At 53.0% G+C, this 23,860-nt stretch overlaps 2 protein-coding genes across 5 annotated transcripts in view; one reads left to right on the top strand and one right to left on the bottom strand.

Annotated features, from left to right (window-relative positions):
* Positions 1-19,650, top strand: part of STX18 (syntaxin 18) — a 121,009-nt gene extending 101,359 nt beyond the window's left edge. For all 4 annotated transcript variants that reach the window (XM_036852525.1, XM_036852528.1, XM_036852527.1 and 1 more), the window contains 5 exons: positions 3,333-3,421; positions 12,606-12,664; positions 14,166-14,235; positions 16,607-16,687; positions 17,381-19,650. In XM_036852525.1, the coding sequence (XP_036708420.1) occupies positions 3,333-3,421; positions 12,606-12,664; positions 14,166-14,235; positions 16,607-16,687; positions 17,381-17,476 (395 nt within the window). In that variant the 3' untranslated portion in view covers positions 17,477-19,650. The remainder of the gene's footprint in view (positions 1-3,332; positions 3,422-12,605; positions 12,665-14,165; positions 14,236-16,606; positions 16,688-17,380) is intronic.
* Positions 18,303-23,860, bottom strand: part of NSG1 (neuronal vesicle trafficking associated 1) — a 31,384-nt gene continuing 25,826 nt past the window's right edge. The window contains exon 5 of the mRNA XM_036852529.1: positions 18,303-20,164. Within this exon, the coding sequence (XP_036708424.1) occupies positions 19,964-20,164 (201 nt within the window). The 3' untranslated portion in view covers positions 18,303-19,963. The remainder of the gene's footprint in view (positions 20,165-23,860) is intronic.

Raw genomic sequence — 23,860 nt, 5'->3', positions numbered from 1 at the left:
GCCGTGGAGACAAGGGCTCAAACTCCGCTCACACTTGGGAACTGAAGGTTAGCCAGTAGGTAGGATGCGAGAGGTGAGGGACAGAGAGCCACCAAGGGCAACTTCTAGGTTTGGGCTGGACCGACCAAGAGGAGGAAGGTGCGAGGAAGATTGAGGTTCGGCAGCAAGGCCGGGAGGAGTGGGAGGGAGCAGAATCATATTCTGGCTACACGCGTGAGGTCTGAGATGCCTATTGGATTTCCAGGTGGAAATAGTGAGTCCGTTGTTGGAGCGAGCCTAGAGCTCAGGGAAAAACTCAGGGCTGGAGGTCGTTGGGAGTCATAGGACATAGGCAGTTCAGAGCCGCGGGCCCGGATGCGTCACCTAAGGGGAATGTGTGGGGAGGGGGAAGCCTCCGCAGACCTCCGTGGTGCTGCCAGTTTTCCAGGGCCTTTGACATTTCATCTCCGTCCCCACCTCGATGCTGGCAGGTAAATCTCGTCCCCCACACCCAGCTGGTTCCTCTTAGGGGTCGTGTATCTGCCCTTTTCTCTGTGCCGTTGGAAGACAGCTTCTTCCTGTCCGTGGACATTTTGCTAAGGTTATCTACAGTTAGTAGAAGGATTTTTAAAATCTGGTCTATGTGGTGTCTTTTTGCTTATCTTTTCAGGTTTTTCATTTTGCTTTTGAAACATGAGACGTAACTTAGAAAAAATACTTTAATGTGTAGGACTAGGCGGTACAGTTCTAGGCAGAGGGTGGTTTCTTGCTTGTCATACTCCTGTTTCTTAAAAAAGGCACTAGTCTTGTTACTTTTTCATTTAGGCAGCACAATAAAGCACCTCTGTGGTCACAGCTGACCTTCTGTGCATATCTGAGGTTTAGGTTTTTTCCTTCCATATTCTTACTCAGCCAGGATGAGATCTTTGTGGACCCATTTATAATTTGTTTCCTGACATTGGTTTCCGCTAAGATGGGTACGGTTATTTGTGAATACTTCTTGCCCTTCTTCTCCAGTCAGTCACGGGTCCTGCCCTCAGTTGACAGGATCAGATTCCACCCCTGAGAAAGTGAGTAGTGCCAAAAGAGAGGGCACAGGTGGGAAGGACGTAGTCCACTCAGAGGGCCAGGGAACTTCAGGAGGAGGTGGTCCAGAGAAATTAGTCTGAACCTGAAAAAGGGGAAGCTTAGAATGTTCTAGGCAGAGGAAACAGCATGAGTAAATACTCAGAGGCCAGAAAGCGTGGGAGAGGTATGGAATGTAGTCAGTAAAGAAACCACTTCTGGGTCAGCAAAACTCACAGAAAGGGGAGGAGGAGTAGGCCTTAAGGTGGGAAAAGTGGCTGGGGCCAGACCATACGGAGGGCCTCGAGTACTGGACCAAGGAGTCTGGACTTGAGTGCCTTGGCATCGGGGTGCATGGAGGTCTGGGCAGAGCACTCGCGTGGGGTGTGCCGTGCTTCAGGCTGATTCTTACAGCTGCAGGTCAGGGTGGCTCCAGGTGGCTGCAAAGGCTCCTAACAAACTTTCCATTCTAGCTCAGAGCTGATTCATGCTGCGTTCTGATGTGAATGATGTTTCTGTGTTTCTAAATTTGATGTTCTTATCCTTAAAACACATAAAGGTAAAAGCTTGAGATGGACGCAATAATGAGGTCAAGTAGGAGATAGAGGGCTCTAGGGGTGGGGGTGGGACGAGTGAAAAGTACAGATGTTCCACCTGAAGAATGTCGTCTCAGAAAAATACCTCCTCAGCTTCTAAAGATGTTTTCAACCTTTTATAAATATCTTTTATATAAAAATTATATATTATATTTATAGGTACTATATTATATCTAAGTTATACATGTGTCTTTTATAAATATGATGACAGTTCTGGCAAAAACAGCCAATTTTTAAAAACTTGCACAAGGTCGCAGATGACATGGAGTTTTTTTGTGATGACATATCCAGAATAATAACCATACCTTGTACATAGGTCTGCCTAATCTTTCTCTAAATTGGTGCTATCATTATGTTCTTTTCCCTTATCAGTCTCAAAACAAAAACTCTGGACTTTTGCCCATTTCATGGGGCTGAGAGCAGCTATGGGAAATTTACTGAGATTGGGGAAGAAAAGAAAAAAAAGCAGTATTTGCCTTTAAGTACTTGGCAACCCACTGACAAGCCCAGAGGCACTGCTGAGACACCCGACACAAAGTCACCTATAGAAAAAAAAGACCCCATTACAGCCTCCACCCAGGGGTGACGCTCCGCCTCCCCCCTCCCCCCCCACCTTGCTCCCAGCCCACCCCTGGATGAGCCGCATAGGCCTCTCTATCAGGGTCCCGGGTGGGGCAGCCCCTTCTGGGAGCTGCGCTGTTGGTCTGCTCTGTCAAAGATCTGGCCCATGTTTATGTGATCCCGGTCAAAATGTTCTCTAGATTAAAAGTAAAATTACCGCCAGTCAGCAATCCATGCCCAGGTTCCCGTCCTGGAGTACATCAAAATGCACCAAAGCATGGACTGGCACACGTACCGTTGTACTAGCAGAAAACCCAAAGTAACCAAAGGTTTATCAGTGGAGTTACAGTTACACAGAAAATTCCTTACGGTGGAATGTTATGCGGCAATTAAAAGAACAAGGTAGATGTATGTGGAGTGACATTGGATAATCACCCAGATGCATTGTTAAGTTATAAAAAGCAAGTTTTAGAACATTGTGTTACCACTGATATCTTTGTGAAAAGCACACTACCACACACACAGAACTATAAATTATCTCTAGGCTGCGGTGGGGGCAGAGGAGGCAGGGAATTGCATATCTGTGTGTGTGTGAGTGTGCTGGATAGAGCCTGCGAGACTCCATCAAAGCACTGACAGTGGTCACTTCTGGGAGGGGAATGGGATTGGCGTGGTATGTCATTTCCTCTCTTTTATATATATATATGTATATATATATATATATTTTTTAATGAAATTACCCATACATTTTGCAGTCTTTAAAAAGTAGAGGGAGGGGTATAAGTGTACGAGTACGTGTTTTGAAGTCAAGTCCGCTTGAAAACTGGTCCTGAAGAATGTCCATTTGGTTTGCAACCATTACTGAGATCAGGGCAATACTGAAAATGTGCGTGGGTCCCCTTTATCCATACACACACACACACACACACACACACACACACACACCTTTACATTGTAAAGAGTCATGCTGCAGTGCTTGAATATTAACCAACAGATAATTGAATGTGGACAAAGCTCTATGATTTCCTTCCATCTCATGTTTTTAAATATGCCTGCATCCTAAGACAACCTATTCTAAAGTGAATATTTTGCCTTCTGCCTACTTTCAATTTTTTTTTTTTTTTTTAACAGAAAAGATTCCGGCCGAAGCACAACCTGAGTTGGGAACCTGGGGAGATGGGAAAGGTGAAGATGAATTATCCCCAGAAGAAATACAAATGGTAATGCTATTCTCTGTCTAATCATGTATTTTTAACTAGTTTTAGTAAGAATATTTCATTGAGTAGGAGGTCATCCTAAATACCCTTGCCCTAATTTTTATACTGAGTTTTAAAAATTATAAATAAATATTTTAGATCAATTTTCCACTTGATTTCCAAACTCTTAGTATGCTTTCCATATGTTTTAAATTTGCAGTAGCATTAAAGAAGAAATTGCCTTGGAATAATTTTATTAATATTAGATGTCTTTTCAGCAGCAGTAAAATAGTCTTCTATTCTAAATGGGTCTTTTATAATCGCTGCTATGGTGCTTTTTTTTTTTAATTTTATTTATTTATTTGTTTATTTTTAATTTTTGGCCGTGTTGGGTCTTCGTTTCTGTGCAAGGGCTTCCTCTAGTTGCGGCAAGCGGGGGCCACTCTTCATCGCGGTGCGCGGGCCTCTCACTATCACGGCCTCTCTTGTTGCGGAGCACAGGCTCCAGACGCGCAGGCTCAGCAGTTGTGTCTCACGGGCCCAGTTGCTCCGCGGCATGTGGGATCTTCCCAGACCAGGGCTCGAACCCATGTCCCCTGCATTGCAGGCGGATTCTCAACCACTGAGCCACCAGGGAAGCCCATGGTGCTTTTTAATTGTTTGAATTACTGGTGCATGGTAATGTGAAGAAAGCATAAGTAATGGCTGAAGAATGAAAAGAGTAACACCTTAACTGCGAATATCACCTCCTTTTATTTACCTGTCCCCTAGTTGCCAATTGTAGTTTATTATCTCTGGGTGAGTTTCAAAAGAAAAGGGACAGATTTGGCCAGAGCCCCTGCCTGTTCGTTTACAGCCGGGTCTGTGCACAGCTATCTGGACATCGGTGTGACAGAGCCACATGGAGTACGTGTACCTGGGGTTGGGAACAGATGTGTCCTAGAGCTGCCCCGGTGGGATGCTGGCCTTGCCCAAAGAGCTGAGAAGCCGGTTCCCACATAGTCCCCCTCCAGTGGCTGTGCCTGGCAAATGACACCTTAATTTGCAGCTGTTTACGGTGGACAGAACTTTTTAGTACTTGTCTTATCCGTGATACTCTCAGTAATCACACTAAGAGGCGTTGGGGCATTACTGTCTCCTTGTAACTTTGGCAAAAAGCAGTCGGCTCTCTTGTCCACGGGCCCCTCGTTAGTAAGTGGTTGAGCCTATCTGCGGTCAGCGGTCTCCTGATGTCTCCTGAAGAAGATGAGAGGTAGAGCTTCGAGCCATGGCTGTCGAGTGAGGGAGGCCCCCATCTCCTCCCAGACCTCACACAGAGGCATTCGTGTCACCAAGCTCTTCACTCTTGTCTTCCTGTCTTACAGGCTCAGATGTTATGTCCTCAGAGAGTCCTTCCCCGACCACCCGGCCTGAAGCGGCCCCAGCCACTATGTCTGTGTGCCCACATCCTGCCCTCATCCCTCCACTAGAATACAGGTGCCCCGAGGGTGGAAATCTGTCTGCTTTCACTGCTGTGTTCCCAGAGCCTAGAGCAGGGTGGGAACTGTTTGTTGAATGGATGAGTGACTTTGATGAATATAATATAAAAACTCTAGGTTGTTTTAAATGGTAAAGCAGGATCATCAGTAAGAACTACTAGAATATTCTAAGTTATTATTGTTATTATTTATATTTATGAACACCTTCTATGTGGCAGGCCTTGTTTTGTTTAATCTCCTAACAGTCTAGTGAAGTAGGAATTATCTCTCTTGTATAGTTGACGAAAATGGGGCACAAAACTTCCAAAGCCCGTGCAAGGTCACAGAGCCGAGCAGCCGAGCCGTGCTCCATGCCCCGAGCCCTGGCTCCAAACCCTGAGCTTTTTTCCTGCATCACAGCTCATGTGAGTGCCCGCTGGGATCTGGTGGTCTAGATGAGTGTAGCCCGCACAGGAGCGCTGGCAGACTGACCTGGGCGGCCTGACAGAGGCCTCACCGGCCCCAGCCAGGGGGCCAGGTCTGCTCTCCTGAGCGCTGGCTGCCGAGAGCAGAAAGCTGGCTCGGAGTCCTCTTGCTCTCGAGGCTTCCTGTTTCTTCCCCACGCCTGATCGCGGGATTGAAACACCGGTGGCCCCTCATGGTGGGCTAATGACTGAGTGAGCCGACCCAAGAGGCTGCCAGGCGTACAGAAGGCACTCATAACTGAGTTCCCTCGGCCTTTCCCCTTCAGAGCGGCAGGTGTGCACAGAGGCAGGACAGCCCTGGCCTGCACAGGGTCGGGGGGGCCTGGGCAGTGCTCACGTGTGTGGGGAGGGGCTGTGGTGTGTGTGCTGCCCACACGGCAGGATCAAAGGGCCACGCAGGGTGGCACCTGCCGCTCCATGGAGTCTTCATACAGATTTTATCCTCAGGACTGTTGCACACACATTCATTCACCCAGACGAGCAGTTTCCCCTTTAAGATCATCACCTTAGAAGCGTGACACTGATTCCAGTGATGACACCATTAGCCATGACTTTCCTGGGACTTGCTATGGGGGTGCTCCCTCAGAGCCTGTGGGACTTTCTTTGGAACAAGAAGCAGAGCTATCTGTGCCCTTGATAGATAAAAATAATTCTGAGCTAAGGAAGTAACTCAAACACCTTAAAGTGGCCTGCCAGGCCCCTGCCTTCCTTCCACACCTCTGACTTGGAGTACGTGCTCAGTGCCCCCCAGACCAGCAGGCACGTGACCCGGAGGCCTCGCAGTGTAGACTGCAGCACGACTCCAGGCAGCAGCCGTGGCTGCCCAGTCAAGTAGAGAGAGGCTGAAGACGATGGCCAGGGAGTGGAAGTGAGAGCAGAGATGAGATACATGCTGCGGGAAGCGGACTGGACCTGGTGATCCACTGGGGGGCAGCAGGGCGTGTGAGAGAGCGAGGCAGGAGAAAGAGCCTGGAGCTTTGTGACCTGGGGAAGCAGGATGCCGGCAGTCAGGAAATGACCTGGTCACCGACAGGTGTGAGTCCGCGGAGGTGTCTGGTGGCGCTGGGATCCTGGGCTTGGGTTTTGGGCTGGAGACGTGACTGTGGGATACACCCGAGGGCTGGTGTTTGAAACAGTGCATACAGGGGAGAGAAAGGCACAGCACATCACCCGGGGATGCAATGCCGGAGGGCAGGCCCAGGCGGAGAAGCCAACAGGCTAAAGGACAAGTTGATTATGCTCGCTGGTAGCCAAATGATGGCCAGAGTTTCTTAAAAGCTCATAGTTTTTCTTCAGTTTATACAAAATAACTCTATATTGAAAATGATGTCACGTTCCCTGTATCATGTAACATGACCACCTATGTTTGCTAGAGATAAAAATATGTATAGTACTGTCCCTTCATTAAGAAAGAATACATTTGTATTTAGGCAGAACTTAGCTTCCATTTAGGGCTTTTTAAAAAATACACTGCACCGCTTCATAAAGGAAGTAGCTAGAAGAATGGCAGTCAGCCGTCTGCCAGAGGACTTGCCTTTCCCCACAGGCAGTGGTGAGCAGCAGCGGCTTGTTAACCTACACAGACGCGTGCTTAGAAGCTGCAAATGCACAGGGGTTGGACCAGTGGAAGGCTGGCAGCAAGGATATCTGTGATTAGCTGATGCTTGGGCCCGGTGAGAGATGGCCCCAGTCAAGGGCTTTGGGACTTGACAGAGTTGGTTTTTAATCCTCTTTATGTCACTTACTGCCTGTGTAACTTGGGGGCAAGAAAATAGGCCTCACTGAACTTCAGCTTGGTAAATTGACAGGATTGTCAGGAATACAGTCATGTATGTATGAGTGCCCAGGAAAGTGCAGGGCACATAGCAGCTGCTCAGAGAATGTTCCCTCACAAACAGTGAGAGATCGTTGCTGGACCCGTGTGGTCCTGGGTTCCCTGCACACATTCCGAGTGTGATGTATGTAGCTGATGCGTATGAGAAACACATGTTCATGTCATAAGGCCCGTCTTTCCATAATGATGGTTGGTGCACCATGCTTTGTCCAAGCATTGTCCAAATGAATGAAGCATTGTCCAGAAACAGGCCAGGGATCATTCCCAATAATGCTAGTTATTTCGGCGTCATGATATCTGTGACCTAAGCGATCAGAACCAGCAGGACCTCCCTAATTTTTATTGCGTAATTGCAAGAGGATGGGGCAAAAGGCTGTACTGTTCAGTACTTTTATGACAAGCTGTTTAATGTTCAGTTCACTTCTTTCTTAATTGGGGCTCATAGCTAAGTACCATATCTTACAGTCTGACTGACCCGAACCTTATTTAAAAGGCTCAACCCTGAAAATGAAGAGAAAGAAATGCCATACTATTGGTTTTAAATTGGAAAGTGTTACAGCAAATTGTGGTCATAAGTCATAATCACTGTTCCTCAGGGTAAAATAATGAATTAAGCCCTATAATAGCAGTTTAATTCATTATTTCACCCATAGGAGCTGTTGTTACTCGTTCCAGAATGGCTGCGGAGCATTGTATGATTCGCACAATACGTTTCCATTCATCACTCGTGATGCAGGGATATTAATGCCTTTGAGTTAATATAAGCAGATGTTTTGTGGTCAGGCTGAGTGGAACCAAATTGTTTTCTGATGTTACCCAGAGAAAATACCTCCTTTCTAAGCCCACATTCATTTTACTTGCCTCCAGTGAAACCACTGCACTTAGTGATGTATTTCTTGGACTAATTTTTAAAGACATGAATGTGACTTCTGTTATTCAGATCACATGAAAAGTGTCCCTAGCCCCTGTCCCCGGAGGTGGGCCCTTGGAAGCACCAGGTGGCTGGGTGGCAGGGCTTGTGGTCTGTGGCCAAGCTTGGCTTACACATTGAGAACAGGAGAATTGTTGATAGAATTTGAGTGCCACACAGGTGAAAGCTGGGGTACAGACCCTGGGGAGGTTCACAGGGGCACAGGTGGGGGTCACGGTGAGGGTCACAGAGCCCCACGTGTGAAGGTGTTTGGCACAGATAAAGCACAACTAGAAGGGCCCAGAGTGGGCCTGGGCGGTGGGCTCCCGAGCCAAGGGGGCAGGCTGCCTTCTAGGCCAAGCCCCCTGTGGGTTCACAGTGTCGCCTCAGTGAGCTGCTCTTAGGTCTTTGCAATGCGGACACTTCTCCTGGTCTCGTCTGACACTCAAAGGCCTTGGTAGGAATGATTTTCTTTTCAAAACCATAGTAAAGAGGATTAGATTAAAAAAGGATTTCTGTAACAATGTATTCACAATGTGGATCTGTATCCTTTAAACCAGATTATAAACCCTTTTGGGGGGCCCTGTTTGGAAGTCGGACTGACTTCTGAATGGAATAAAGCAGTTAAATGATACTGCCTGACGTGCGTGTAACACACACACACCGTCTCAGCCCAGTACCGTGTGAGCGCTTGAGCATTTATTAATTCATGCTGCCCCATGTGGTAGGGACTGTTGCTGGGCCCCCAAGTCCTAGACTCTTAACCATGATGCCTACCACTGCTGTTGGGGGTCTGCACTGAGGGAAAGCACTGTGTTTTGCTGTGAGACCTAAACAGCGTAGAGTGCAATGGCCCAGAAGGACAGGCTGGCCGCTGTCACGCTTGCCGGGCCCTGCCTGCCCACCTCCCCCATCATCCAGGCCTCTCATCTCCCTTTTCCGGGACTCTTGGAGACGGAGGGCGTGGCAGGTGTGTCTTCCCGGGGCCTGTAGGTCCCCCTGCCCTTGGTGCTGATCGTGGAGCTGAGGCTGCATTCAGCACTGCACCTTGTGAAGCCCCTGCCTGTGCGGGCTGCCAGGGAGCCCCAGGGCGCGCTGTGTGCCTGTGCGTCTCAGGCCTGAGAGGGTAGGAGACCAGTAGTGGCTTTGAAACCAGGGAGGGGGAAGGGGCCGTCAAAGCATTTAATGACTCATTTTGCATATCCAGGATCCGACTCCTGAAGAGATTAAATAACAGTAATTAACATTTATCGAGGAGGTGAAGTTGGTGAGCAGCGTCCACGTATTAGCGCGTATCTTCCTCCTAACAACCCTACTAAGTACTACAGTTATCCCCAGTTTAGTGATGAAGGCAGAGACACAGAGAGGTTAAGTTACCTGCCCAAGGGCATACAGCTTAGAAGATGAAGGAGCTGTCCCTCCCCACCCTCAGGGTCAGGCAGGAAAGGATAAGAATAACCAACCGCATCTGTTCACAAAGAGAAACTGACAGGCCACACAGAAGGCCAGAGACTGGGCCAGCGTCACCCAGGAAGTTCCCATGAGGCCACGGGAAGTGGGCCATCAAAGCCCCTGGCATAGCCCCTACCTCCCCCTGCAGCCTGGCATTTGGTGGCTCCCTGCCTCACTCCGCGGATGAGAGGTGAGGTGTACAGGTTTGCTGCCCACAGTCTCGGAAACCACCCTGCAGCCTGTGCGAGTGAATGCGGTCAGCATCCTGGCCGCTGCCGAACCTACCAGAGCGCAGCCGGATCTCGTTAAATGGCTCCCTGTGGGAAACGGGTTTTGTTGGTTTTTTTAAATGCAGTTTCACTGTTACTCCCGACCCCTGAATGTAGGCTGCTCTCCATAAATGTGGTGCGGCAAACCGGCAAACCTCTCTGCTCAGCCCTTACCGCTGCTTGATCCCTTGAGGCATTTGTTTCTCTCACTTCCTCCAGGAATAGGGAATTTCTCAGGTAGCATCAAGAACCCATGGGTTGGAAGGAAATCAGAGGCAGAATCTGATCCCACTCCTGACCGCTGCTAACAGGAGCCCTTCAGGAGTAACAATTACCAACCAAAAAATAAATAAATCAGTAACAATTACCAAGAGGCTTAAAAGAAAGCCAGGTGCCCTTAAATTGGGGAGGAAACAAAAAGAAAGCTTTGTTCCCAAGGACCATTTCCAGTAATAAACCACCTCAAACCCTTAGTTAATTTTGTTTAGGAACAGTTTAAAAGCATGAAAGGACTGCAGATTTAAAAGGGTAGGGCCATATTATTGTTAGAAAAATTCAAAGAATATGCCCCCTGCCAACCCCCCCACCAAAACCTGAGTAAAGTACCTGAGAGAATTAGTCAAATTAGCACCCACATGCTAAAGTAATTGTATTTTTTCATATATATCAGACTCTTAAGTAACTGTTGACAGTTAACAAAGCTGATTCTTTCAGACTCAAAAGTGACGCTTTTATTCCCTTAAATAGCTTTTTTTTTTTTTTTTTTTTTGGGCTGCATTGGGTCTTCATTGCTGTGCACGGGCTTTCTCTAGTTGCGGGACTGCTCTTCACTGTGCGGGCTTCTCACTGCCGTGGCTTCTCTTGCAGAGCAGGGCCGTGGCAGCAAGGCAGCCTGCCGGTTGCCCTGGCACTGCAGGAGGCTCCCCACCGCTCCCGCCCTCCCGGAGCCTCGCCAACCCCGTCCTCTGAGGTGGCCTGGGGTGGAGTGGAGGCCTCTGTGCCTTGGTGAGCAGCTGGTGCTGGGAACCCGTGCCCCGTCGTGTTTCGGGCCCTGTGCTGGGCTCAGGGTCCAGAGGAGAAAGACCACCCCACCCAGGAGGGGAGCCAGACCCCGAACAAGTGTGGAAGTGCAGTGATGGAGGCGAGAGCAGAGAAACTTTAAAGAGAGGGGGATGGTAGAACATGATCAAACCTGCCCTGCTGCGTCCGATGACTAAGAAGGTGCCTATGCTGGGTTTCTAGGGACCAGTTGGAGTTCCCTGGCCAGAGGATAAATCCACCTTAGGCTGAGAGCTAGCCTGTGCAGAGATGAGGCGGGGGATGGCAGGAGATGCCCTCGGAGAGGCCTGTGGTGTGGCCGGCTCGTGGACCTGGCATCAGACCTGATCTGCAGGGTGCAGGGGCAGGGCCGGCATGTGACTGATGGGATGGAGGGCAGACCAAAGGAGAATATGAGAGATGAGGGCGGAACTTAGATAGCAGGGAAGGAACGAATACAGCAAGTGTGCCAAGTAAAACCGGCAGAGTAGGAAGGGAGGGTGCCAGCGGAGAGCCTCGCGGAGGGGCTGGAGGGAGAGGAAAAGGACTGGACGTTGAGGAGGCCCCGCTAGAGGAAGCCGCCCTGAGTGATGGGGCGCGGGAGTGAGCAAGGCGGAGGTGAGGGGTGCGGAGGGGCCGGCAGGCGTGACAGGGTTGCGGCGCGGGCAGGTGCGGAGGTGAGAGCACAGCCCCTCTCCCTGGTGGACCGAGCCCCTGCGTGTGGACAGCGGCTTTTTCCGATGCGTGTGGGTCCAATACGGTTCCCACCTGCGCGGCTCACAGTCACGCAGACAGTTTGAGACACGCACAACTCAGTACAAGGCAGAAAATGGCTAATATTCTAAGGGATTTTGAGAAGATACCAGGCTACGGTTAGAAACATGAGAAATAACCTTGAGCGCCAAGGTCCAGGACAGTATCATGGAGAAGGTGGCATGTGAGCTGGGAACACGTGGGAGCCGTCGGGGAAGAGACGGAGGAGTGGACGCGTGAGGACTGAGCCATCATCGTGGACAACAGGACGGGGGAGCTCCTCCTGGTCCCACACCACGGCGGCGCTTCAGGTGCGCGCCATCCTCACGTTTGACCAGTATCGAGTTGGCAGGATGGCTGGGAGAGCAGCTGTCCACCCTGCAGAGTTAGCTCAGCTCTGATGAACTCCCCAGGTGCTGGGGTGGTGTTCTTACCCAGACTGAGCCCCAAAGCCTGGTGCCATCCCGAGCACCGGGAATGCAGCTTCTCCAGCTCCCGGGCCTCTGTCCCTGTTGTGGCGACTGGCCAAGGCCAGGCTCTGCAATCAGACTGAGTCCCAGTGCGGTCCTGCCACTACCCTGATTCAGCACAGCCGCACAGCCTCACTGCTTCATTTAAAGAGGACAATATCAGGAGGTCTTGAGGGCCCAGAGGGAGAGCAGGGCGGCCAGCCTAACGGGGCTGACCCACAGGCCTCCGCGCTCCCAATCAGAGTCGGCTTGCATGCTTGCGGTTCAAATGAGTGAGAGGCAAGTCCAGCCACAGGCAGCCCCGCTGCACTGCGGGGTTTCATTTTCTTCCTACGGCCTGGCTATCCTCACACGAACACTCAGGGTCTTCCAGCAATGCCGCCACGATCCACGCTGGAAAGAGGGGCTCCGGAGTGATTCTTGGAGGGCGGATCCAAGGTTTCTGCACAGACACGCCTTGCTCGACACTTGCCTTTGGCTGTGTTGCTTTGAGACTCTAGTCAGTTTGTCGTCATCCTTAACGTGTTTGTTTCCTTACAGTTCGAACAAGAAAATCAGCGCCTGATTGGTGAAATGAACAGCCTGTTTGACGAAGTGAGGTATGTGTGTGGTTCCTTTGTGAGCCGATGGCCTAGTTTACAACTTTCCCCAAAACTAGGAACTTTATTAATTTACTCTGGTGCCCAGGCATCCACATGTGGCCCTTGGGCCACGTGTAGCCCCCCTCCCGCCATTTAGGGGGTCACGGAAACTGCCTGAATTCACTGACTCCCCTTGACTTGTGGGCCTGTGAGATAACCCCACGGGCTGCTACGAGGCTCCCAGGTGCTGCTGCCCCATCCAAGAGGATCGGCTCATGAAGGCAGATGACACCAAACGTAATGACCACTGCCACGTGGGGGCTAGTTACACTTAATTACGCTAAGATGAAAGGGAGACCTCGTGAGGGACGGCTGACGGAGGGAAGCCCTGCAGATGGCTCCACTGGGGTCCGGCTGCTCCCTCACCGGAGGGATCAGCCGCGCAGAAGGCCCGTGGCCGTGGCCGTGGCCGTGGCCCACACAGGTACGGTTGCCAGCCCTCCGGTGAAAGCACTCAGGCCTCTTGCCCTGGGAATGCCGGGAGCATGCTGAAAGGATGCGCCGAAACTCTTGTTGCACTGTGGTCACTTCCCAAAAGAAGATGCATCCTGACGTTGCACTTGCGCAGCCCTGGAGACTGAGTGCAGGTGTTTCCACTCTGACCGCTGCCCCCGGCTCTTCCGCTGTCTCTGCCTTCGCAGGCGGGTCTCCCAGTCCTTCCTCAGAGATGGTGCTCTCCCCGCCCTCACCCCTCCTTACTCTTCTCCCAAGTCTCCTCTCCTTCCCTCACCTGGTCTAGGGGGACTCGAGGCCCAAGCGACACAGCTAGGAATCATCTCCCCATCGAACATTTCCGCTTCCTCCTGGGCTGGGAGCTCAGCCGCTGCCTGTGCTAAAGCAGCTGTCAGCTCAGCCTCTAGACATGCACCCCCCGGCCTGCGCCAGGGTCACCCTTGCTGCCCATGAAATGGGGAGAAGCCCACACACTTAGTTGCTGATAGCCCAGCGTGGGAAGTTTTCAGCCAGAATCAGGTTTCCTTTCAACAGGGAGTTGGGTTGAGTGGTGAATGCACTCTTCCCCCTAACCTGCTTAGAGGTAACAAAGTTGGGTGACAGCACATCCTGACGTTTTCTTTTGAATCCCCACCATGTGTCACTGTGTTGCTAGGACAGGGCTCGGCGTTAAAGGAGACTTTACTTTGTGTGACTGGGCGCAGCTGCGTGCCCCTGGCCCAGGCACTGACTCAGGAGGCTGGGCCCCGGAGCCAGCTTATGCAGGGGGGCGGGGTGGTTTCCAAACAGTCCAGTATGCCCCAGTAAGCTGAGGGATGTTAAAGGGGAACCAGTAAGGAGAGTGAATCTTCCTCTGCCCGTGTTCTCCTTCCCTGAACCTGACGCGGCGTCCCCTCCCTCTCTCATGCCTTCACTTAGAAGAGACGACTTGTTTAGAAATGTGTGACACTGCTGTTAAGATCACCAAGTACTAAGAGTTAATGTGTAATCTATTTTTTTTATGAAGGCAAATCGAAGGGAAGGTGGTTGAAATTTCCAGACTCCAAGAGATATTCACAGAGAAGGTTTTACAACAAGTAAGAAAAATATAGTTGTTTTAAGATTTAGCTTAAAACGGGGAGATACTAAGAACTCGGGACGTTTCTTCTGAGGTCGTTGGGCCTCTGCAGCTGTGTGCCCAGAGCCTCCCCTTCCCCGGGAGCAGCCTCTGCGGTCCGGGGCAGCTCTCCACACACCCCAGCCCTGTGTGGCGGAGCACGTGGGGGAGGGAGGCAGCTAGATTTTGGTTCTGGATGCCCTCTGGGAAGCTGGGGAGCCTCTCTGAACTACAGTTTTTTCGTCTGTAAAATAGAGTGGCCCCTGCATGGTTGTCGTAAGGCTCCGAGATAACCCATGGAAAGCACCCGGCACGATGCATGAGTAGTAGCTTTTTAGTCAACGGTGTTACAAGCTCAGACTTGGCCCTCTCAGATGCCGGGTCCCCGCCACCTCAGGTGTCCCGTCCTCACAGGAAATGTGACTGTCTTCGTACGTGGATTTTCATGTCATTTCTACCTGCCTACAGTTCTGAAATTCTTCCAGCAGCCACTAACTGGCAAAGTTTTCAGACACCTGATAAATTCTCCCTGTTGTTTTTAGTATCCACAGACTGGAAGGGTTTGAAAGACAAAATTATTTTTCTCCACTGTGTTAGACTGGGCTACTTGGCTTAAGATACTCCACTCACAAAATGCCCCCTAAACCACACAGCCAGAGTCAAATCATTGCACATTGGGTACACAAGGTGGTTCATAGGAGTTGCCCTTTTCACTAGCGTGTTGCAGGAACTATTCTAACATGCATCTGCTAAGCCTTCACTTGGAAGCCTGATGGCCATCAGTTCAGCCTCCGGACACACAAAACCACTCAGTCAGATGTCTCCCTCTCAGAGCACCCACTTGTCCTTAGAGGCAGCTCGGCGTGGCGGGAGGAGCTCAGAGCCCAGGTGGAGTCAGACAGACGGCCCCCACCCGGTTCCCCGTCACGTGTCATGTGACCTGCGGCTCTCCTGAGCCCTTTCCCCCTCAGCAAAGCGGGGCTGAGGTCACCTGTGTCACTCTCAGGGGTGGCGAATGGGATCCGGGCCCCCTCTGGCTCTCAGTCCTGGAACCAGGAGCCGTTGTTTGTGGGCATGGCTGTGGCAGACCTGGGTAATGCACTGTTCACTAGCACGGCCAGAGCCACGGGCCAGGGGCCTTCACTACAGCAGGGCTACTTACATGCAGCAAGGTACTCTGAGGCCCTGGGGCCCAAGGGCACTAAAAGCCCTTACTTTTCACGGCCACTGCTTCTGCTCCTACACTCAGCCCAGCCACTGAGGAGCACTGATTGCCATTCACATTTGAGTCTCAGTTGGGGGCTGGTTCTCGGTTAGGAAGCAGCAGTCCCGGGGTTCTGGACGTGTGCCCCAGGGGGTGGCAGAGAGCCACTCAGGGCCCCACCCTGTGTCACCCCCAGGGCTCCGGGCCTCGACCTGGGAGGGGTTTGCAGAGCACAGGCTGAGCCCTGCCTGGCTCCCTCGGGGTTTCTAAGACCTGAGAAGAGCTGAGTCTGTCTGGGCCTCCTCATCTGTGTTGCAAGGTGGTTCTTACCCGTCCTCTCATGGGAACAGTGGCTGCGGTCAGCCAGCCCCCACTTGGAGATTCTCTAAAAAAGCAAGGTTTTGGAGCAAAGCAGTCCTTGGCCCTCAGGTCCTTAGACTATGTGGCATTCACTGCTGGGAATCGGATGGCTGAAGGTGGATTTCCTCTCTGCAGTACTGTATCAGTCAGGTTTCCCTAAAACCCACAACTCGTCTATGTTCCCTCCACACCGCCCAGAGGGAGAGACAGTCCTGCTCCTTAGACCGCAGTGTGGGTCACAGCCGGTGCAGCGGGGCAAGCCACTCGTGTGGAAGCCCAGGATCCCATGTTTAAGCTTTCCAAGTATTTGCAGTAAAATTTTTGCAAACATCCTGCATACCATTTTGATTTTTAAGTTTTAGCTTTTTTTTTTTTTTTCTTAAGAGAGAGAAAATGGTGATATACAAAGTGCCATTTTGAAGCTAGCATGTATGTTTTAAAGCCACATGTGCTTCGAAGCCCCTGGCATGTGGTGGCCACTCTGCGATTGAACTGTTCCCGTCCAGTGAGTGGAGGAAGGCGGCCAGCTGGCGTGGAGGGAGCACGGGCACCGGGTCCAGTCCCAGTCCTGCAGCTTGGGTGCTGCGTGACTCTGGGCTTCTCTATGCTTTAAGTTCCCCTCTTGTAAATGAGAGTGCTGCCTACCTGTCGGGTGCTATGAGGACCCATGGGTTCATGGTGCGTAAAGCCCCAGCACTTAGTAAGTGGCAGCTACTGTTTCTATCGTGACATACACTCGGCGAAGGAGGCAGCGGTTGTATTTATCTGCTGTTCTCTTCCCCGACAGGAAGCTGAGATTGACAGTATTCACCAATTAGTAGTAGGAGCAACTGAGAATATCAAGGAGGGCAATGAAGACATCAGAGAGGTGGGTACTCTCGGGGCACCGTGTCTGATTTGGAGGGGCGCTGAGTCCAGGCAGTAGTGTCCACCCGGTCAGGGCCCCGTGCACAGGGCTGGTCTCAGGACTGTGCGCTGGATGGGCCCGTTCCACCCTGCCAGGCCCAGGACCCCACCCACTGCCCTGCAGAGGAGCCAGCTGGAGTGCAGGGGTCCCTCTCTAAGTCCAGGCTGGGCCCCACAGGAGAGGCTTGTTGGACCCCCTCCAAGGACCCAGAGCCCTGGTCGCTGTTTACAGGGCCACCGCAGTAGACTCTGTTGAGTGGACTTTATTTTCTGAGTGCAGTCCTCAGGTTTGGGTTGACGTGGGACCGTTCTTGGACCACTGCCGTCGCATTACTAGGAAACACACGTCAGGGTAGTGGACACACGCTCCGATCCTGTCTGTGTGGGTTTAACCCTGGGGTGGATGTGAGCCATTTTTCCTGGGAGAATTGTGCGTGATCTCCACATGATGACTAACCAGAGAGGGAGATGCAGCCCATTTGTCTAACAGACTTTAAACCCACTTTTTGGTTTTGCTTAATAATTAAGCTGTCTGTGCAAGGTAAGCATAGGCTTGAGCCGTCCACACAGTTACAGCCCCGCAGGGAGAGCATGTGCAGACACACGCGGCCGTTGAGAGCCTTTCAAACCAAAGCCCCTGTGCCCCGCCCCCCAGGCCATCAAGAACAACGCTGGCTTCCGCGTGTGGGTGCTCTTCTTCCTGGTGATGTGCTCCTTCTCCCTGCTCTTCCTCGACTGGTACGACAGCTAGGCGGCCACACCCGGCAGACGGCACGCTGGGCGTGCCGTCGTGGCCCCTGGCATTGGAGCCATCGGGGGGGAGGGGCACTGAGATATGTACTCACAAAAGGGACACCCGACTTGTGGTTTTAAGCCCATTCAGTAGCTGAAAAAGAAAACAACACAACTAAAAGTGGTCTGCGTCTCAATCCCGAGGCCAGAAGAAAGGAACCGGGAGGGTGATTATTCCTGCACCTGACGGGGCTGCCCCGGGGAGCAGGGCACACGGGCCTCCTGCTCCACAGACGTCTCAGGCTTAGAGGAGGCACCGGCCTTTCCCTCCCGGTGGCAGCAGGAAGAGCGCTGGCCAGTAGCTCCTCACAGCAGATGATGGATAGTTTCCTGTGGCTTCCTGTCTGCCTCAGCCAACTGATACACAGACTTGTCGTGCGGTAGAAAAGATATCACCTTCGCCTCGCCCTGTGAGTCTAGTAAATACAGCTACAGCCATTTAATGTATTGTTGGTGGGTCCAAGGTTAGAAAGTCAGGGCGTGCCCACCTGCCTCCTGTCCGGGAAGAAGTGTGGGGACGGGGCCTGGCTCCCCCCAGAACTGCTGCCCCCAACACTCTCCTGATGGGTGGGCAGGGGGTGGGGAAGGCCCGACTTCCGGCCACTGGGGCCCACGGAGCTTCGTCCAGAGAAGGACCTGGGCCGCTCCACCCACCCGAGCCCCAGGAATCAGTAACGCCTGCTTGTACTCAGGCACAAGGCACCTGCGGCCACATCTGTGCAGAAAGCGCCTGGTGCGCATGGGCCCCAGGGTGTGGATTCGAGGGCTCTGCACAGACAGTCCGGGGAGCACCACAGGGGTCCTGTGTTCTTTATTTGCACAGAGCGAAAATGTCAAAAGTTACATGTGAATGAGCTTACAGTCAATAAAATACATGTCTCCTAGAAAATACAAATAGGGTTGCCTTGGCACTGCATTGACATGGGCTGGAATTTGCTGATAGATGATATCTCTACACAGAAGAAGTTCTGGCACGTAGTTATTGCTCTTATGCGTCGGCACAGCTTCACAACATGCATGACTCTGCGCCCACCCACTGCTCCAAGGTCATGGTCATTGTTTCCAAACAAACACCCTTGATAATAAAATATACTGTATGTTTTGGAAGCACGTTTCAGGAAACAGTAATGGAGTTGGCCATGACCACCATGCTTGTTCTCAACAGATCTTGCACTATTTGTCATTTATTTTTGATGTAAAAAAACAGTGAAACTTTTGACATGTCCACCAGAAACAACACATGTAAATAACATGGAAGAAAATGTCCATGAACGTCTTTTTTTCTATTTAATCATCTTACACACTTAGTTTATCTAACTGGCAATTTTGTAAACATATACTTTAATGTCAAGATTCAGGTTGAAACATAATTGTCTTACAAAGATTGTGAATGAAAATGTCATAATTGGACTTGCAAGGTGTGACGCCAGCCCCCCGCCCCCAGCCTTTCCTGCCTGTTTCTTACATCAAAGGAGTTACATCTGTCCCACAAAATAAAAATTAAAGTAGCCTTGGCTTACCAGCAATTACACTTTCACTTTTCTCACCCAGCTAATTGTTTTAAAACTAAGTAGCTAATACGGCTGTCGGTGCAAACTTATTCATAATAGATGTGAACAAAAGGGCCGGTAGGTTTCATTCCTACTCAGCCCATCACAGAGCAGACGGACTAGCTACAGGGAGACGCGTTCTGCAGCCTGTGGCCCAGGGTCCCCTCTTCCCAGAGTCCCCACCTCACATGCTCTGACCCAGTCCACATGCACTGAGGGAAACACGGCTCCCCTGCCCAGCGGGCGCCCTCTGTACCGAGAGGCAGCGTTCTGCCTGCAGCAGTGACCCCTGCCCGAGCCGACCTGCTGCAGCGCCTGCGCACTCAGGAGTGAGCATGGGGCAGGCGAGGGCACAACTGCGACCTGATGGCATCTTTCCTTCCTTCCCTCTGACGCTCACTATGGTGCATCTTGACCATTGGCACTATTGCCATTGGCGGGAGGTGGGAAGAAACGTGCAGTACAGCTTGCTCTTAGGAAAGCAAGGGATCACTGTAGATATGGCTATGGCGTAAGGTTTGCAAACGGTAAGGTGGTTTTAAAAAAAAAAAATCAATCCCACAAAATGCATCATTTATCTGAAGTCCGAACCCCTTGCATACCCAGTGTAAATTTATTTTTTGACAGCATCCAATAAATCCCAGTAAAGTCGCCAAATTAAGATTCTTTACCATGGAAAGTGGTGTCAGAGCTCTTTAAGCAATGCTGATATGCACTTGATTTTATGCCCGTGGGTGGTCTACAGCAAGCTGTATTTGCAGAGCAGCATTAGCAAACAGAAGCAGTTGCACCATACATGAGTAACCTCTAAATTATCGGTAATTATATCTAATGAAATGTCCCTCAAAGTCCCTTTGTTACCTTCAAGTGACACTGTAAGGAACCTGCCCATCTCGCTAAGCGGATTTCTCAGCAGCCTCAGTCTCCTGCTCTGAGAGCTTCTCTTCCGACAGAACTGACATCCACGGTGACACCGAGCGGGTGATGCTCTGCTTGGCCAGGTTGTAGTGGTTGATGACGGTGTAAAATTTCTCCCGGGCGTTGGAGTCCTGCTCCGCATAGTAGCTCTCCAAGCCTTCTGGGATGCACTGGGTGTTCTGAAAGACAAGCGGCCCCTGAGACGCACGCACCGATGCAGGAGGCAGGCCCGTAAGTCTCCAGGCAGCACCCAACCCGTGGTCACCGAGCACCTCCCTGGGCTTGGAGGAGACTCAGAGATGAGCTGACTGCCTGACACTGATTGCATGGCAACAGGATGGACGTCTGTACAAGGCCGTGGCGACGGGACTTACACAGCGGGCCTTCCTGCTTCTTTAAAGATCTTACACTCGTTGCCATTTATTTTAAATCTCCTAGAAAACAATGGAACTTCTGACATGTCCACCAGAAGCAACATATTCAAACAGTGAAGGAAGGGGAGTCAGAAAGGCTCCTGGGAGCAGGGGTTGGGGGCACTTGACCCAAAGGAGCCGGTCCTCGGGGCAGGAGGACGGGGACGCAGGCTGAAGAGAGGCCCGCGGCCAGAGCAGAGGGTGAGGAGCCGCAGGGCACAAACGCTGGGGAGAAGGCAAGGGTCGGGGGGTCAGGACACACAACCTGCAAGGGCCTGGTAGGGAGCTGTGAGTGTGACCTTGAGATCCAGAGAGCCCAGGAAGCCACGAGGACCCCATGAGGGCACTTGAGGGTGGGGGGGCTCTCGGGGGGCAGCTGTCCGCTAAGGGAGAGGCACTTCCCTACAGCCCGTGGAACCCTGGGGAGGCCGGGGGTGGGGAGGTCAGTCCCTAGCTCTCCTGTGCTCACCGGGGGTCTAGGGCCCCCAAAAAGTCAGGCTGCCTTCCCGTGTCCATCCAGCAGCCAGGCTAAGCCGCCGCCCACCCCGTCTCCACACGTCGCTCGCCAGGCCCTGAGGAAGGGGTCGCGGGCTGCACTCTGCCTCCCCCCGCCCTTCTCCCAGCGGCAGGGGGGCGCGTGGCGCCCAGGTCGAGACACGCTTCTCAGCCCTCCCGGCAGCCAGTAGAAGCCATGGGGCTAACTTCCGGCCAACAGGGTGTGCGGGGCTGTGACAGGAGCAGGTTCTGGGGCGCCCCACAGGGAAGCTGCCTGCCCTCCACTGCGCCCTTCTCTCAGCGGCTTTGATCGCTGGACTAACCTGCCTGGAGAGGGACAACACCCCGGGGGCCGGCAGCACAACACGACAGAATCGGGGCTCCAGGAAGACCTCAGGGAGCCCCACTGCCTGCCAGCTGCGGCTTTAATGAGAGAGAGAGAGAGAGAGAAACCTTCCATCTGGCGGAAGGCACACTGCCTGTGTCTCTAAGCAACCAAAGCATTACAGGAACGCCAAGGTCTCCCTGTCACACAGTGAAGGGAGACTGCAGTTACAAGGGTCCTGGGCCTTGGCTACCTTCACAGTCACCAGGGAGACTTTTAAACCCCCCGATTCCCAGCACCGCCCGCAGGGTCCGGCTCGCACCCCCCGAGCAGCATCTCAGCCAAGGCCACCTCGCTGGCAAGAGCGCAGCCAGGATTCTACCAACTCCTGGGGCCCAGCAAGACACCCCGCTGCTCGACGCGCTCCTCTGCCTCTCTGGGTGAGCCCAGCATGGAGACCGTGACAGAGTCTCTGATGGTCACCAGGATGGCCGGTGGCGGCTACTGCCCTGGGGACGTGGGCGCCAGCCTGGGATGCACGGGGGGACCTCCTCTGGGAGCCCTGTCCCTGCCCGACCCGGGTTTCTTCAGCCTCCGGAAGCTAAAGGCAGGTTAGCTCTGTCTCCCTGTTAAGGGGCTGCTTCTTGGGGTCCTTCTGCAGACCCAAGGCCCGTCTCCACATCCTAGCCCTGCCACCACACTGGTTCCTTCTGACAGGTGGCCGAGTGCCTTCCGGGCACGATGTCTCCCTGTGAGCTGAGATCTGTTAGTCCCATTTCAGTCACAGCAAGTGAGACCCAGAGAGGGGAAGGGACCACATGGCAGTGTGGGAACCGAGCTCCAACCCGGGCCTCTGCTCAGTGCACTCCAGACGTCGCCCCGCCACCCGCAAAGCTGCCAATGGTGACTGCTCAGCCCAAAGGCAGAACAGTGAGAAACAAAGCAGTGAGGTCCCCCCGGGGTGCCGGAGCAGGACTGTACCCCCCTGGCAGCTTCAAGTTCAGCCAGCGTTCCTCAGGCCCCAGCCCGGCACACCCAGTCCCGGCTCGGCTCTCAGCATCCTCAGAGGTGGGTGCGGCGGAGCTCCGTCCGCAGGGCTCAGGGGGCTGGGCTGGAGGGGGGAGGTGCTGCCCGGGAGGTGCTGCTGAGGCCAGGACCAGGGGAACCCAGTGAATGCCACAGCCTTCGTCAGGCCCTCTTCGGGCACCAGGCGGGCACGTCACCCACTGGACCCGGAGGCCTCCCCGCTCTGCAGGTCCATTTGCCTGGTATCAGGAGCAGCCACACAGGGCCGAACAGATGATTTGTGGAGGAGAGAAGCGACCACATCTCGGTCTTAGAAAAGCTCCCATTTGAGCCAACGTAGAGGCCTGACCGAGTGCGACCCAGGGCCTCCTGTTCCACCTGTAAGTGAGCGAGCTCCCTCTCCGTCCGGATGGTTCTTACAGGGGTCACCAGCCCTGTGTCTGCGAAAAGGAGTGTCAGCCTGAGGTTAACAGGCTCTCCCACAGGTGGGCTGCCCATCGGGGGCAGAGCCGCTCACGCCAGTTCTGGGCCAGGCCCTGGGGATACCCCAGGCCCTGCAGAACCCGGCCCTGCAGCCCCGTGGCCTCCAATCAGGATCCAGCTCTGCTGCTCACACTAGGAAGGGGCAGGTGTGGCCACTCGGCAGAGGGAGGGCAGCGCTACCTGGCATGGTTATTAGCGGATGTGATGGCGTCATGCCTGGTCCAGCCCTGGCCCACCTGGCTGCTATTTCATCACTCATGGGTCTGGGAGGATGGCAGGTGGTGAAGGATGGGACGTGGTTTGGGGGCAGGGGGTTTAGAGAGCTCTGGGATCTGGCAGAGGTTTATAAATAAGTTGAATTTGACAGCAAATCCATCCATCCGCCTCTGTTCCCTGAGCCAGGGCCTCTCCTCAGAGATGCATGGCTCACTGCTGCTGGTTTAGTGAAGATGGAAGGGGAAAATAATAAACGCGTGCTTTCCCCGCAGCCCTGATACTGCCCTGCCCCATGGAGAACTGGTCTCCTCACCAGGTCACTGACCCTGAAATACAGACTAGAAACACCTGCCAGCTAGCTACTTCCAGGAGAGAAATGACAAAGGGACGCAGTGTGTTTACGGCCCGGCACAGCTCCATGCACCGTATCTGCGGGCTGAGGCCGGCAGGAGCGGGAGCTCACGTTACAGGCCGAGGTCACGGTCTGCCTGAGCCTCAGTTCCCTCGTTTATAGAAAGGGGCTGATGAGTCACTGCCCGGGCTGCTGTGAGGACTGCAGCCAGCGCAGCACAGCAGACAGAAAAGATTAAAAGCCCACAGGGGCACCGCTGAGGTCATGCCCTTCCGTCATCGGCGTCCTGACCCCAGCCACGCCTGGGCACTGGGGAGCCGGGCCACTCTGCAGGGGCAAACCGTCTGTTCAGCCCAGGGCCGGCCCTCCAGGTGAACTGGCCCCTGTCCAGCAGGCCAGCGGCCACCCTCCTCCCCCATCTGCACTGCCACCTCTCCTTCACTCTGTCCTTGCCACCAGCACAGGGTCTGGCAAGACATTCTGAGGCCACCAACACCTGCTGAGGCCACCAACACCTGCTGGGCAGTGAGTGACTCTGCTCCAGGCTAGGACAGGCCTCCAGATG

Source organism: Balaenoptera musculus, chromosome 5, assembly GCF_009873245.2.
Source record: "Balaenoptera musculus isolate JJ_BM4_2016_0621 chromosome 5, mBalMus1.pri.v3, whole genome shotgun sequence".
NCBI classification, from domain to species: domain Eukaryota; kingdom Metazoa; phylum Chordata; class Mammalia; order Artiodactyla; family Balaenopteridae; genus Balaenoptera; species Balaenoptera musculus.
This window is presented reverse-complemented; position numbering and strand designations above follow the sequence as displayed.